Source organism: Cololabis saira, chromosome 16, assembly GCF_033807715.1.
Source record: "Cololabis saira isolate AMF1-May2022 chromosome 16, fColSai1.1, whole genome shotgun sequence".
Taxonomy (NCBI): Eukaryota; Metazoa; Chordata; class Actinopteri; order Beloniformes; family Belonidae; genus Cololabis; species Cololabis saira.
Window position 1 is genome coordinate 37,025,901 of NC_084602.1, and position 15,137 is coordinate 37,041,037.

General features: G+C 50.8%; 1 protein-coding gene across 1 annotated transcript in view; it reads right to left on the reverse strand.

Annotated features, from left to right (window-relative positions):
* Nucleotides 1-15,137, reverse strand: part of LOC133462188 (ninein-like) — a 46,948-nt gene that overhangs the window by 18,350 nt on the left and 13,461 nt on the right. Inside the window, exons 8-16 of the mRNA XM_061743330.1 lie at nucleotides 14,182-14,318; nucleotides 13,956-14,096; nucleotides 12,136-12,310; nucleotides 11,876-11,986; nucleotides 11,611-11,700; nucleotides 10,060-10,195; nucleotides 9,867-9,988; nucleotides 5,075-6,886; nucleotides 94-2,780 (exon numbers count right to left, since the gene is read on the reverse strand). Coding sequence (XP_061599314.1) covers nucleotides 94-2,780; nucleotides 5,075-6,886; nucleotides 9,867-9,988; nucleotides 10,060-10,195; nucleotides 11,611-11,700; nucleotides 11,876-11,986; nucleotides 12,136-12,310; nucleotides 13,956-14,096; nucleotides 14,182-14,318 — 5,411 coding nt within the window. The remainder of the gene's footprint in view (nucleotides 1-93; nucleotides 2,781-5,074; nucleotides 6,887-9,866; nucleotides 9,989-10,059; nucleotides 10,196-11,610; nucleotides 11,701-11,875; nucleotides 11,987-12,135; nucleotides 12,311-13,955; nucleotides 14,097-14,181; nucleotides 14,319-15,137) is intronic.

The following is a 15,137-nucleotide window of genomic DNA, read 5'->3' on the forward strand; positions in this document are numbered from 1 at the left end:
ACCGGGCTCTAGGGCTGTGACATCACACCGGGGCTCTAGAGGACGACCAGCACGAGACGAGGGACGGACGCCGCCGGAGTTCGTCCTCGTTACCTCTGAGCGCGAGTCGTCTGGTCTAAGGCCTGCGACCGGTCCTGCAGCGCGGCCAGGGCTCGCCGCAGCTCGCCGTTGCGCCGCTCTGACCTGCGGCAGGACTCCTGGAGGGGCTTGTCTTCCTCCTCCTCCTCATCCTCGTCCTCCTCCTCCAGGTCCAGGAAGGCTTCGGCCTCGACGGGGGTTTCCCCCCCGTCAGGGGTCTCGTCCTGCCGCTCCACCTCGCCCAGCAGCCGCAGCAGCTCGGCGTTCTCCGCCCTCATCCTCCGGACCTCCCCGGCCAGGACGGCGGGCCCGTCTTCGTCCCCGTAGACGACGTCCCCGCCGCCCTCCAGGCTCCGCACCCGCCTCTCCAGGTCGCCGTTCTGCTCCTGCAGCCGGGCGTTCTCGCAGGCGGACGCCAGCGCCGCCGCCTCTAGCTGGCGCAGCTGCTCCATCAGCAGCAGCATCTGCACCTTCAGGCCGTAGTTCTCCTCCAGGGCCCGCCGGCCCGCCGAGACGCGGTCGCCGTGGTGAGCCAGCAGGTTCTCCAGGATCTCCGTCTTCTGCTGCAGCAGCGAGATCTTCTGCTGCAGCAGCAGCTTCTCCTCCGCCGCCGCGGCGGCGTGCGACGCCCGGACTCCCAGGAGGCCCTCGCACTCCGTTTCCTCCCTCGTGTTTGCCTCGGCGTCGTCCGCCGGCCGTTGCCCGGGGTTACCGGCCTCCTCCGGCCTCGAACCTGCAGCCGAGGCCTCGCGAAGCTGCCCATGCTCCCCCTCCGGCGGGTTCTGCGGTTCGTCGTCATGGTTACGGGACTCAAGAGCTTCGGCCAGCTCGTCGGGAGCGTCTCCGTCTCCTCCGGCATCACGAGCATCTTCGACGCCGTCTTGACGAGCGTCTGACGCCTCGTCGGCTTCATCCGCCGGTTTTCTTGCTGGAGCCGAGAGTCGACAGACTTCCACCCGCAGCTCCTCCACCTTGACCCTGAGCTGCTCTCTCTCTGCACCTCTCTCTCGCTCGTCCCTCAGCTCGGCCTCGGCAGCCGTCAGGTTCTCCTGCAGCTCCTCGCGCTCCAGCTGGAAGTCCAGCGCCGCCTGCTTGAGCAGCTCCTCCAGCTCGGCGTTCTTCGCCTCCAGCTCCGAGACTTTTGCCGCCAGGTCGTCCCGCTCCGCCTGGATCCGCCGGATCCCCTCGGCGCCCCGGCTCTCGGAGCCGGCTAGCAGGTCTGCATGCTTCACCTCCAGCTCCTCCACCTTCGCCTCCAGCTCCTCCACCTTGGCCGTCAGCTCTTGGTGGTTCGCCTCCAGCTCCGAGGCCCTGGCGATGAGCTCCTCCCGCTCCAGCTGGAAGTCCAGCGCCGCCTGCTTGAGCAGCTCCTCCAGCTCGGCGTGCTTCACCTCCAGCTCCGAGACTTTCGCCGTCAGGTCGTCCCGCTCCGCCTGGATCTGCTGGATCCCCTCGGCGACCTGGTTCTCGGAGACGGAGAGCAGCTCGTCCCGCTTCGCCTCCAGCTCGGCGTCCGTCGCCTCCAGTTCGGCGTCCTTCGCCTCCAGCTCCTCCACCTTCGCCGTCAGCTCGTCCCGCTTTGCCTCCAGCTCTGCGTTTTTCGCCTCCAGCTCTGCGTTTTTCGCCTCCAGCTCTGTGTTTTTCGCCTCCAGCTCTGCGTTTTTCGCCTCCAGCTCGACGTTCTTCGCCTCCAGCTCGGCGTTTTTCGCCTCCAGCTCGGCGTTCTTTGCCTCCAGCTCGGCGTTCTTTGCCTCCAGCTCCTCCACCTTCGCCTCCAGCTCGGCGTTCTTCGCCTCCAGCTCGGCGTTCTTTGCCTCCAGCTCGGCGTTCCTCGCATCCAGCTCGTCGTTCCTCGCATCCAGCTCGACATTTTTCGCCTCCAGCTCAGCATTCTTTGCCTCCAGCTCTTCAACCTTCGCCGTCAGCTCGTCCCGCTTTGCCTCCAGCTCTGTGTTTTTCGCCTCCAGCTCGGCGTTCTTCGCCTCCAGCTCGGCGTTTTTCGCCTCCAACTCGGCGTTTTTCGCCGCCAGTTCTTCCACCAGCTCAGCGTTCTTCGCCTCCAGCTCGGCGTTCTTCGCCTCCAGCTCGGCGTTCTTCGCCTCCAGCTCCTCCACCACCTCAGTGTTCTTTGCCTCCAGCTCTGCGTTTTTCGCCTCCAGCTCTTCCACCTTCCCCGTCAGCTCTTCCCGCTCCGCCTCCATCTCCTCGGCCCTGGCCAGCAGCTCCGCCCTCTCCCCCCTGAAGTCCTCCACCGTGCGGGCCAGCAGCAGCTCGGCGTCGGCCCGGAGCGTGTGCTGCTCCTGCAGGCGTCCATGCAGCTCGTTGAGCTGCCGGCTGAGCTGGATATCCGTCCTCTGGGCGGTGCCGGCGGCCTCCTCCAGCTGCTCCTGCAGGAGCCGGCTCTCTGCCCGCAGGGCCTCCACGTCCTGGGCGTGTTCGCCCGCCAGCGCCGCCCGCTCCTCCTCCCAGCCCCGCCGGAGCCCCGCCCTCTCCTCCGTCGCCGCGGCGACGGCCGTTGCCAGCTCCGACTCCCAGAGCAGCGTCTGCTCGGCGTGCCGCTCCGACAGAGACGCCAGCTCGCTCTGGTAGTGCCGCTCCAGCCGCAGCACGTCGGCCTGGAAACGCCCGGCGGACGAGTCCTGGTCGGACGAGAACCGCTCCTCCACCTCGCGCAGTCTCAGCACGAAGCTCAGCTCAACTTCCTTCCTGCACACGGTCAGAGTTTGTTACGGCAGCAGCTCTGGACCACACGGGACAAGAAACCAGCAGGAACACGTCAGGAAAGGTGAAGGAAAGAAAGGCAGAAAGAAAGAAAAAGAAAGAAAGGCAGAAAGAAAGAATTAAAGAAAGGCAGAAAGAAAGAATTAAAGAAAGGCAGCACGAAAGAACGAAAGAATTAAAGAAAGAAAGAACGATTTAAAGAAAAAAAGAATTAAAGAGAGATTAAATGGTACCAGAACCCTCGTCTTCTTTGCTCATGTCTTTCTAGTGAATAATAAAGTAGTCTCTTCTGCATTAATGCCCCATCACAGGAAACGCCCCAGTGCATCATGGGAACTCGCTTTGGACCTTTTTAAGATGAAAAGGTTCTGATTGGTCCATTTCCTGTTTGCACGTGACTCCGTTTCTACGTAAAACCACCTGGAATACGGATTCGTCTGAGGCGTTCCGGAGGCGCCGCCGGTGCAAACTAACCACCATTTTTATAGTCGATTAATTTATCGATGATCAGATGATTAATCGACTAATCGTATTAGTTATTAACTTCTGGGTAAGACCACAGACGTGTCACACGTCTGTAACGCTGGCTCCTCGCCATCGTTACTCCTCAGGAGTTATGGAGGGTTTTATCAAGGATATTCACGTTTTTTATTTATTTTTGGTCGAGTTTTGGAGAGAAATCTCTGAGATATTCACATTTATTATTATTATGATTTTGGCGTGTTTTGACCGACGTGATTAAAAACATGATTATTATTATTAATATTATTATTCCTTTTAAAGGAGCATGAGGCTCCTTTTAAGAAATGAGACTCTCTAGCGCCACCCTTCACCACGACGGCCGTCGGAGGTACTGCAGCCAACAGTGAAGTCGGCACGGGAGAACGGGGAGAACGCACATGCAGCGTCATGTGACGTCACATCCGCAGGACAGCGCGGGAAATTCGGAGTCCGAATTGCAGCACATTTTGCAGCACACAGCCTGTTCAAGGCAACGGACAGATACACTAGAGGGCTCATTCTTTTTGGTTTGGAACGCTTCATCTGACATTATTACTAGAAAACTTAAAACGTATACGAATTTTTTTCATAAATCCTGCCTCATGCTCCTTTAAGTAACAGACGTGATGAAAAAACTGATCAACACACCTGGTTAACCACCCCCTGGTGGTCACATCAGAATTGATGACCGACGGTTATTTATACTATATTAGTATAAAACACTATTAATTATACTGTACTTACTATGTTTATAGTACATTTATTCACTTTACAGTACACTTGTTCCGTTTCAGTTTCACTGTATTTTTTTTTATTTTTCATACTTTCATAATTCCATCTAATTTCATAATTTATCTTTATCGTTTATTTAGTCTGAGTTCATGTTGTCCGACTTTGAGCTGCTGTAGCAGCTGAATTTCCCCTCTGGGGATCAATAAAGGAATAGCTTATCTAATTGATCAAGAGCTGCCCGAGGGACCGGAGGTCGTGAGTGTCGAACTGACTTATTAACAATAATATTTGCTCTATTTGTTCTTTTGTATTGCACCAATCACAACAACAATTTCCTTGTGTGTTAAACTACTTGGAAATAAACTTCTTTCTGATAATAATAATAAATTATTATTATTATTGTTATTATATTATTGCAAAAACTCAAAATCTTACCAGGAATATTTGTCTTATTTCTAGTTAAAATGTCTCATTTTTAGTTAAAAAAAAGTCTCATTACACTTAAAACAAGAGTCATCCTCAGAAAAATAACTTATTTGACAATTGTCACCTGTTTCAAGTAAATTTTCACTTGAAATAAGTAGAAAAATCTGCCAGTCGGATCTTCTCATTACAAGCAAAAAAAAAAAATCTTGTTCCACTGGCAGATTTTTCTACTTATTTTAAGTGAAAATCTACTTGAAACAGGTGAAAATTGTTGTTTTTTCCAGCGATGAGTCTTGTTTTAAGTGTAATGGGATTTTTGTTGACTAAAAATGAGACATTTTAACTAGAAATAAGACAAATATTCTTGTTAAGATTTTGAGTTTTTGCAGTGCATACCAAAATATCATCAATAGACCTTTTCAAAAAATGTTACTAGGTTTTGCCACCTTGAGTGGTACAAAAAGGTCAAATTTTGGCCTTTGACCCATGGACTAGATGGTTGTTTTTCTTTTGTCTGTCTGTTTTTTTCTTTGTTTTTCAGATTCTAAATGTTTGTGTGAATTGTTATTATTATTTAAAACGAGAGGCTCAGGTTGGACGTGACGGAGGGAAACACTCGCCTCTCTCGGCTGATGTCGTCTCGTAGCTTGTCCAGTGCCGCCGCCAGCTCGTCCCTCTCCTCTGCGTGTTTGGCCCTCAGCTCCTTCACGGCGTCTCGATGGATCTCCTCCAGACGCTCCCTCTCCTCCTCCATCCGCCTCTCCGCCCTCCTCTCCTCCTGCTCCCTCTCTCCCCGGAGCTTCTCCCTCTCCTCCTCCATCAGCCTCTCCTCCTGCTCCCTCTCTCCCCGGAGCTTCTCCCTCTCCTCCTCCAGCCGGTCCCGGATCATCCCCTCGTAGTCCTCCTCCAGCTGCAGCCTCTCCGTCTCCCACTCCTCCCTCAGCCTCTCCTCCCTCCGCTGGAACTGCTCCCTCTCTCCGAGCAGCCGGTCCTGAAGCTGCGCCCGCTCGCGCTCCCAGCACTCCGTCATGCCGCCCTCCTTCTCCTCCTGCTCCCTCACCAGCCTCAGCATCTCCTCCTCCAGCAGCAGCTGCAGGGTCTCGGCGCTCTGCTCGTCCAGCCGGGCCTTCTCCTCCCTCCACCGCTCCGTCAGCGCCGCCTCGACTCCGTCTCGCTCCTGCTCGAACCGAACCGTCGCCTCCTCCAGCCTCGCCCTCAGAATCTCCTCGTGGTTTTCCTCCAACGCCTTCTTCTGTCTGTCCCAGTCGGCTAGTAATCGTCTCTCCAGCTCCTCCCTCTCCTGCTGTAGCTCCGCCCTCTCATCTGCGGCCTGCTGGTTCCTCAACTCCTCCATCCTCCCCGGGTCGGCGGCGTGGGCCTCCAATAGCCTCGTTGCCTCCTCCTCCCGCTGGTTCTGAAGCTCTGCCCTCTCCTGCTGAAGCTCCTCCCTCTCCTCCGTCAGCTTGTCCATCTCCGCGGCCCGCTGGGCCTTCAGGGCCGTCATCTGCTCCTCCAACCTGCCCAGGTCGGCGGCGTGGGCCTCCAGCAGCCTCGCCGCCTCCTCCTCCCGCCAGTTCTGAAGCTCCGCCCTCTCCTGCTGTAGCTCCTCCCTCTCCTCCGCCAGCCGGGCCTCCACCAGCGCCGCCTGCTCCTCCTTCAGCTCCTCCATCTTCCCCAGCTCGGCGGCATGGGCCTCCAGCAGCCTCGCCGCCTCCTTTTCCCATCGGTTCTGAAGCTCCGCCCTCTTCTGCTGTAGCTCCTCCCTTTCCTGCTGTAGCACCTCCCTCTCCTCCGCCAGCCGGGCCTCCACCTCCGCCGCCTGCTCCTCCTTCAGCTCGGCGCTGTGGGCCTCCAGCAGCCTTGCCGCCTCCTCCTCCTGCCGGTTCTGGAGCTCCGCCCTCTCCTGCTGTAGCTCCTCCCTCTCCTGCTGAAGCTCCGCCCTCTCCTGCTGAAGCTCCGCCCTCTCCTCCGTCAGCTTGTCCATCTCCGCGGCCTGCTGGGCCTTCAGGGCCGCCATCTGCTCCTCCATCCTCCCCAGCTCGGCGGCGTGGGCCTCCAGCAGCCTCGCCGCCGCGTCCTCCTGTCGGTTCTGAAGCTCCGCCCTCTCCTGCTGTAGCTCCTCCCTCTCCTCCGTCAGTTTGTCCATCTCTGCGGCCTGCTGGGCCTTCAGGGCCGCCATCTGCTCCTCCAGCCTCGCCGCCTCCTCCTCCCGCCGGTCCTGGAGCTCCTCAGCCCGGCTCTTATCCAGCTCCGCCCGCTCCAGCTCCGCCTGCTCTAGCTGGCTCTGGAGCTCCTGCGTGAAGCTGTGGAGGCCGGCCATGTCGTCCCTCAGGGCCTGGACCTCCCGCTGGTTCTGCCGGGCCGCGGCGGCCGCCTGCTCCTCGTGGGCCGACTGCTGCTTCTCCGCTGCCTCGTTGAATTCATTGATCTGTTGTGGATCGAGACTGTAGGTTAATTAACCTTTCAACTTGTTTTTGTCCTTCTGAAAACTGTTACATGCTTTGTTAATAGATGTCACAACAGCCACTTCCTTGAAAAAGACATTTGGCTAAATGAAGGTGCTACTGTAACTTCAGAAGGCCTAAATGTAGTGCGGAACAAACCAGTACTCCCAAAAAACCTAAATTGAGCCATGGGAAGTCCCATGTCTCAACAGGAGGGATGAAGGGTATGGTACACAAAGTATAAATATTCCAAAACCTACTTTAAAAATGTTTGTAGGACTATCACACACAAAGTGCAGGCCTAGTGGAACGAACTAATGGCACTGTTAAGCTAAGGCTCAGGAAAACCATAGAAAAAAACTGGAAAACCATGGCCATTAGTCAAAATGTACATGAGAATCGTCCCAAACCAATCAGGCCTCACACCCTTTGAGGTAGTGCATGGTCGCCCGTTCCAACTCCCTCTATGGGAAGGAGAGCCATGGCAAGAGAAAGCCGAAGAGGCAGATCCACTCTCGATGTGGATGAGTAAATTATTTGCTGAAAAGATGTTCAAAGTTCTTGTAAGCTGACACTTTGTCCTCTCTCTCCTACGCAGGAATTGCTGAAACCGGGTGACCAGATCCTGATTCGAGTGGTGAAACAAAAAAACGTGGTCATCACCCCATTGGGACGGCCCCTTTGTTGTCCAGATTGCGACCCCGACGGCAGTAAAGGTTTCTGAACGATCTACGTGGGTTCACCAGTCACAGTGCAAGCTAGTAAAAAACTTTCCAGACCCTGAGTAGGCCGGAAGTCGGACGGTATCAAAACCTTTGTCCGCTGAAGAACTCACCTGACGCCTAATCACCAGCCGGCCTGAAGATGACTACCCCAACCTGACTGGCTACAACTCCAACGAACCCCAACTGATGACAAGGATGATTATGATGACACTGGAGTGTAAACTGTTTCATTTTGTTTACTATGATTTGTTTTAAGCTTGAATGTGTCTTGGCCTTTTTAATGGGTGATCGCTTTCTAGGAGGGTCGGAGAGGAATTTTGCCTCATAAGACCTGGGTTTTTCGCATCTCCCTTGACATATTTATGCTACTGACTTAAACTTGTTAACAAGCTTGCATTCAGTGCGTTATAAGCTGCCCTTGCTATTTCTCAAATGTTTGATGCTTTTATCCTAAGCCTAATGGACAAATATTAGTTGAAGTTTCATAAGGACAACAGGAGGGAATTGTAAGGTTAATTAACCTTTAAATTTGTTTTTGTCCTTCTGAAAACTGTCACATGCTTTGTTAACAGATGTCACAACAGCCACTTCCTGATCTACTCAGGTTTTGGACTGTCCTGGTTCAATCACTCTACTGTAGTGTCATGACTCAATCACACTTTATCACTTCCACCCATTGTCCACTGTTCACTGTCCATATACGGTCAGTTCCTATCAAGTTTCTCAATAAAATAATTTTCTGGGAGGAGAGTACTTTGGGAAGCATTTGCTGTCAGGGGCTCTCACAGAGAACCCCTGTTGCTCTGCTCTCCCCCTTCTGCAGAAGTGCATTAAAACCTTTTCAGTAGTCTCTGTTGGCTTTCCTCGTTACAAACTTATGTAATGTTGATTTAGACCTAACAGAGACGGATTTGTTGAGTTAAACCACATATTCTCACGAGTCACGGTTAAATCAAGCACTTTGAGTTAAAGTCATGAATCAAGTCCGACTGAGGGACCCGGCAGCTTCATCACCAGTTATCTCAATGGCTTAGTTTTAGTCTAGTCTTTGGGTCCAGCTATCCTTTTAGTTAAAGGCTGCGTCCCAATTGAACCCCTCGCCCTCGTTTTCTTCACTAACCCTAACTTTTGCGCGTTCCCGTGAAGGTAGTGGTTTCCCAATTCCTCTTTTCACCAGGGCTAGGGGCTGAGAATAGCCCCTTCAAATCGAGGGTTTTCAGATGCTCACTTCGCGAGCGAGGGGGTATGAAAATTTCCCAGAATGCTTTTCGTCATTTGCGGACTGAATCAAAAAAAAAACATGGCGGACATTTCTTATTTTTTTGTGAATAAAATCAATATTTTGAGTTAGTTTCTGCATAAAAATGCGTTTTGATTACATTTCTAGTTACAAACCAATATTTTACTTTCATAATATTCACTCAGTGAATGTACATAATCCCTTTTTTGTCCGTTGTTCACTAAGATCGCGCCGGAGTAAAGGCTGTTAGGTTACGCCGTAGGCTCTGCGTCGATTTGACTCGCCGACCGAAGGCAAACAGAGAAATAGAGAGAAATAATCCTGTGACCCGTCAGATTTGTTTTGGATGTTTCTGATATAATAGTTTTCAGAAACCACAAAATAATCCAGCTGTTATCTGGGTAATTTACACACTTTCAGATAAAGTTGCCGAAGATCACGCCAGAATAAAGGGATTTATGGTTCCGCGTTGATGTACGCGGCGACGCGCGCCGTACGCCGTACCCTACGCCGTACCCTACGCCGTACCCTACGCCGTACCCTACGCAGTAGGCTCTGCGTCGATTTAACGCGGACCCAAGCTCCGGAGCCGGCAGGCAGAAATCTCTAAATTTCGGAGCAAATTTCTCAACAGGCGTTATTTGGATAAACTGAGCCCCGGTTGCGGATCTTAAGGTTACCTTTATACCTGAAAAAATATTAAAACTTAATAAAGTGCCATAACAGCGCTACAGCTGAAATTAAAACAGCTTTTGGCTCTCAGCTTCCTGATCAGGTTAGGGATGAAAACGAGGGGGAGTAGGAGAATGGGACAGGCACCTGGGCCAAGTGCCCTAGATTTCAAGTGCCCTAAAATCTCCCCCTTCTTTTTTAGGGGTTAGGGAAGAAAAGAAGTGCGAGTGGAGAAAAGAAGGGCGACTGAAGTTGAATTGGGATTGGGCCTTAGTCACGTTCATTCTCCTTTTAGTCGTACCTGAACCCTGAACCCCCCAGCCTCACCTTGCTCTCCAGCTGGTGCTGCAGGTCCTCCACCTCCTGCAGGTGCTGCTCTTTCAGCTGCTCCAGCATCATCTCGGCCTCCAGGCTCATGGCGAAGGGCTGCACCTCCTCCGAGCCGATGCCTGCGCGCAGAGGGAGTTAGAGGGGTTCTGGGGGTCCTGGGGTCTGAACCTGGTACCGGTCCGGCTCTCACCTGGGTCCGACTCGGTGCCGGGGCTCTTGCTCTCCAGCTCCTCGGAGAGGGGTTTGGGGCCCGGATCCGGGGCCCGGCCCAGGGCCGTGAAGGACCGCAGCTCCGCCTGCAGCTCGTCTATACGGTCCTGCAGCTCCTGGAGGAGGAAAGAGAGGGATGAGAACCTGGACCTGGATGGATGGATGGAAGTGTTGGACCACTGCCCATGTGATTATGAATTCATGTGTGATTATAGACTCATATAAAATGTGTGATCATGTGAACAGTCAGGCTTTGACCAGGCTACCAGGCCGGATTTCGGGCCTTCGACCGAAGCCAGCCTTAAAGTTTTACGACACCGTGGCCACACGGCTTGGAACAACGGAAAACCCCATGGACACAGAGCTCCGCCAGGATTAGCATATGTGGCCCCTTGGTGATAAGGGACCACACTCTGATTGGACAAGGACCCCAAGCTGCAGGAAGGAACATTGACTTCCTGGACGCAGCTATAAAAGAGAAGGTCCCCCTCTCTCTGGCCGCTTCTCTCTTTTTCTGCCTTTCCTCTCCCCTACAGGTCTCTGCTGTAGCACCAGGAGCGACCAGCCAAGGGCCGGCTTTCTCCTTTCGTGACCAAAGGAGCATCCGTTTTGCAGCGCTGCACGAGTGACCCACGCGGTTCCGAGCCCAGAAAGCCGAACCGGGACCCTGCATTGCCTCAACGTGAACGCCTTCAGACCGACCCGAAGCTGAAGGAAGCCAAGCTGCTGTCCCCTCACCCGCAGCACAGATAACAGAAGGGAGTGAGAGCCGCTTTATCAGGATCACCTGCTGAGCGTAACCACCCAGCTGTTCACCAAGGAACGCTGACCGGTCAGACCAAACCACATTTTTTCTTCAACTACAAAGATCCACGTAAGAGGCTATTTTGTGTCTGGGCAGAGAAAACTTAGTAACACACTTTAAAAGTTAATTTACGCTGTGAGCTGGACTGCTGATCCCGTCATAGTTGTGTTTATTAACTTAAGTGTTTTTGTTTATCTTCTTATTTGTCTACTGCTGCATCCACATCGCTGGATCGTGATGACATGTTCATCTACAACAGAAAACTAAGCCCTTCCAAATTTCCCGGTTGAATGACCAGAGCGCACGTGTGAAGTTTAGTTTTACGGTGGTGCATTTTTGTGTGGGAAAGATCAGAAGGTCTTGGGTTTCTGGTAGCGAGGAATTATTTAAGAGTGTCTGTTATTTTACTTTTCTTCTCCATTACTCTTTTCCTCTCCTACTAATCCCCCCGCGCAATCACGCACGCACGCGAGAGACTGAGACTGATTTTGCTGTAGTTATCATTTTCCTGGTAACGACCAGGTGGTGCCCCGTTTCTATTAAGTAATTTTGATAATTCAATTTGATAAATAATCTACCTTATTAATAATTGTTGAAGGACAATTATTAATAACTCTCTTGATAACTGAAACAGCATCTACTTGTGGCACAACAGAAGTATGGATGGATGGATGGATGGATGGATGGATGGATGGATGGATGGATGAACAGATGGATGAACGTTACCCTGCACTGGGCCTCGTATCCGGCCCTCAGCTGCCTGAATTTCTCCTCCTGCAGCAGGAAGTCGGCGCTGCCCGGGTCCAGCTCCCCGAACTACAACACATCAACACGGTTGGTTTGGGTTGTTTCAGACAGGCAGCATCATTTCCCAGCATGCATCATTTCCCAGCATGCATCACTTCCCAGCATGCATCATTTCCCAGCATGCATCACTTCCCAGCATGCATCATTTCCCAGCATGCATCATTTCCCAGCATGCATTGCCCACCTTCTCCCTGGTGATGTCATCCAGACTGGTCTGCAGCCGGCTGATGTGAGTCTGGGCCTCCAGCAGCTTCTCTGCTCCGTCCAGCAGCTCCATCTCCAGACGCCGGTTCTCCTGAAACACGGACCAGGTTGGTGCGTCATCATCCATTCATCCATCATCCATCCATCATCCATCATCATCCAACCATCCATCAATTCATCCATCCATCCATCCATCCATCCATCCATCCATCCATCATCCATCCATCCCTCCCTCCCTACCTTCACAGAGATGGAGAGATGGTCCCGGAGGAAGGTCTCGTCCTCCCTGATCTTGGATATTTCCTCCTCCAGCTCGAGTCTCTGCAGCGCCGCCTGCTGCTGGATCAGGTCCAGTTCTCCCAGCAGCTCAGTCCGGACCAGCGCCAGCTTCTCCCGGTGCTCCTGCTCCAGCTTCCTGCACACGGACGGAGGAGAGAACTACAAGAACTGAGGAACAGAACCTCGGCTACTTCATCTCACGTTTCATTTCCATAGACAGAAACTGCATTATTTCGAACTGTCAAACAATTAAACATAATGTTAAAATGCCTCTAGAGAAGGTCTGGTTCAAACATTTGGAAAGGGCGGGTGTTAAGGCTGAATTATGGTTCTGCGTTAAACCTACGCCGTAGGGCAGTGGTCCCCAACCTTTTCTGAACCAGAACCGGTTTAATGTCTGACAATATTTTCACGGCCCAATCTAAAAGGTGTAGCAGATAAAAACTAAATAAAATGACAAGATCTGCATTAAAAATTGTGCTATTTTCTCTATAGGAATAATAATAATAATAATAATAATAATAATAATAATAATAATAATACTTAATTTTCGAAAAAATAAAATAATGGAAATTGTAAATTACCTTTAATATGAGTATTTCTATAAATGTATTTTAATATTTTTATGTCTCATTAACGTTATTTAAAAGCCAGGCTTTTATTTTATTTGTTATATATTAATGAGACCGATATTTAGTGCTTTTATTTTGAAGGCGTCTCACGGAGACCTCGTAAACATCCGGCACTTCGGACTTTAACGGTAAAAGTTTAACGGCAGTAGAAAGTGTGTCTGCAAGACTAAACGAGTGTCAGGAATGCTAAAGTGGAGCCTAATGGTCCTTTTCCACTAGTATCTACTCAGTGCGCTTCTACTCGCCACGCCCCCGTCTTGCACTTTTCCACTACGGGCCGAGGCAGGTGGAGCCGTGCCAAGCAGATACTTTTTCTGTATCTTTTCTGCCGAGGTTCTGAGCGTGCTGAGTCGGCCCTGGATCTGACGTCATCACACTACACGCCACCGATTGGTCGGGGGGCCGTCAGACGTTTGAATCAGGAAGCGGGAGTCAGTGCGAGAGCAGCCCGCGGCTTCCTCATTTTATCCAACAGGCAATGGTAGTGCAAAATACATAAGATACATAAATACAAGAAACATATAAAAATACAAGAAGCAAAGCTTGAAGGCTTACAAAAGTCTTGACACTTGGTCCGACTTCAAGGCAGGATTTGTTGGTGAAATTAAAGTGATGAGGACACCGAACTTTATGATTTTACCGTTAGCTACCCAAAAATCCAACATTACCTGATACAAAATGGGAACCGCAAATCCACGTTTCGGTGCCTGGAATCCAGTTGTTTCTGTGAAATTGCAGCGATCCATTTGTCTCTCTTAAGCTTATTTTTCGGCAGTCTGTAAAACGATAACTCCGATTTCTTGCTAAATCTATGAGTACAGTCGATCGCACAACAGCTCCTTCCCATTTTAGATGTTTTCCAGTTGCTCAAACTGAAAGTTTACGCTGACACTCAGTCTTTCTGACACTCAGTGGTTGTAACCCGCTCCGAAGTCGCATCTGTGACGTCATGCCTATTCCCTCTATTGTGCTGCAGTTGAATACAACCTCATATGGAAACTAGATGAACCAGGATGATGTTCTACAATCACGCAGGATCAGGACATTACTAGGTTTGTTTTTGGTCTTGAGCTGAACTAGTCTCTGGTCCTGGTCTCGGTTACGGACTACTGGTCTGGACTACCGGTCTGGGCCGGAGCGATGCATCACCTGAGGTTGAGGTTGTTCATGTGCTCGATGGCGGAGTGGTGCTCGTCCACCTCGGTGGCCAGCTGGATCTTCTGCTTCTCCGCTTTTTCCAGGTCCGACCGGATCTTCTCCTTCTCCCTGATCTCTCTGTCGACGCACTCGCTGAAATAAGGAAAACACGGGTCAGGCTTGGTTCTAAAGATCGTCTGGGGGCGTCTGAGCCGCAGGAGGAGGGACTCTTGCTCACAGGAGGTGTCTGATCTCGGCTCTGAAGCTCGCCAGCGCCGCCCGGTGGACGCCGCTCTTGGTGACCAGCAGCTCGTTCTCCAACGCCGCCGTGAGCTCGGAGAGGCTCAGCTTCCCGTCCAGGTCAAAGTTCAGAGCCTGGCACAGAACCAGACAACAAACCGTCAAAATCTTTTATTTAAAAAAAAAAAAAAAAAAAAAAGGCGCACTGCAAAAACTCTAAATTTTAACAAGAATATTTGCCTTATTTCTAGTTAAAGATTTTTTTGCTTGTAATGAGAAGATAAATCTTGTTACACTGGCAGATTTTTCTACTTATTTCAAGTGAAAATGTACTTGAAACAGGTGAAAATTGTTGTTTTTTCCAGTGTTGACTCTTGTTTTAAGTTTAATGAGATTTTTTGACTAAAAATTAGACATTTTAACTAGAAATAAGACAAATATTCCTGGAAAGATTTTGAGTTTTTGTAGTGCGACTGCGGGTCCTTAAAAAGTCTTAAATCCCATTTTCCTAAAATAAGGCCTTTAATTGTCTTAATTTGTCTTAAATCTTAATTTTAGAGGGAATTTATCCAGTCATCATTAAAAAGTTTTCTTACATTTTGAAAGGGAAGTTTATTTAACCATTTTGAGGAGAATCTCCTGCAACCTGGCAACGCCTAACTCAGGGTTGCCAGGTTTTGCAGGTTTCCGCCTGATTGGGCAGGTTGATAAAATCTGGGCTGCTTTTCCTGGTTTTTTACTAAATATTCAGGAGAAATTATTCACAAAAAAGTTTCCATTATGGCAGAGAAAAGTAAAAACTTAAACAATAAACTCACTGATATTATAATTGCTTTAATCTACTCAATGTAATTGTAGTCTTTGTTTGGAGCCTGAAATCTTTTTGGCTGTTTAGTGGTGTTGTGGAGATTCATTTACTTAGGACTTGAAATTTATTACGCATTTAATAATTTA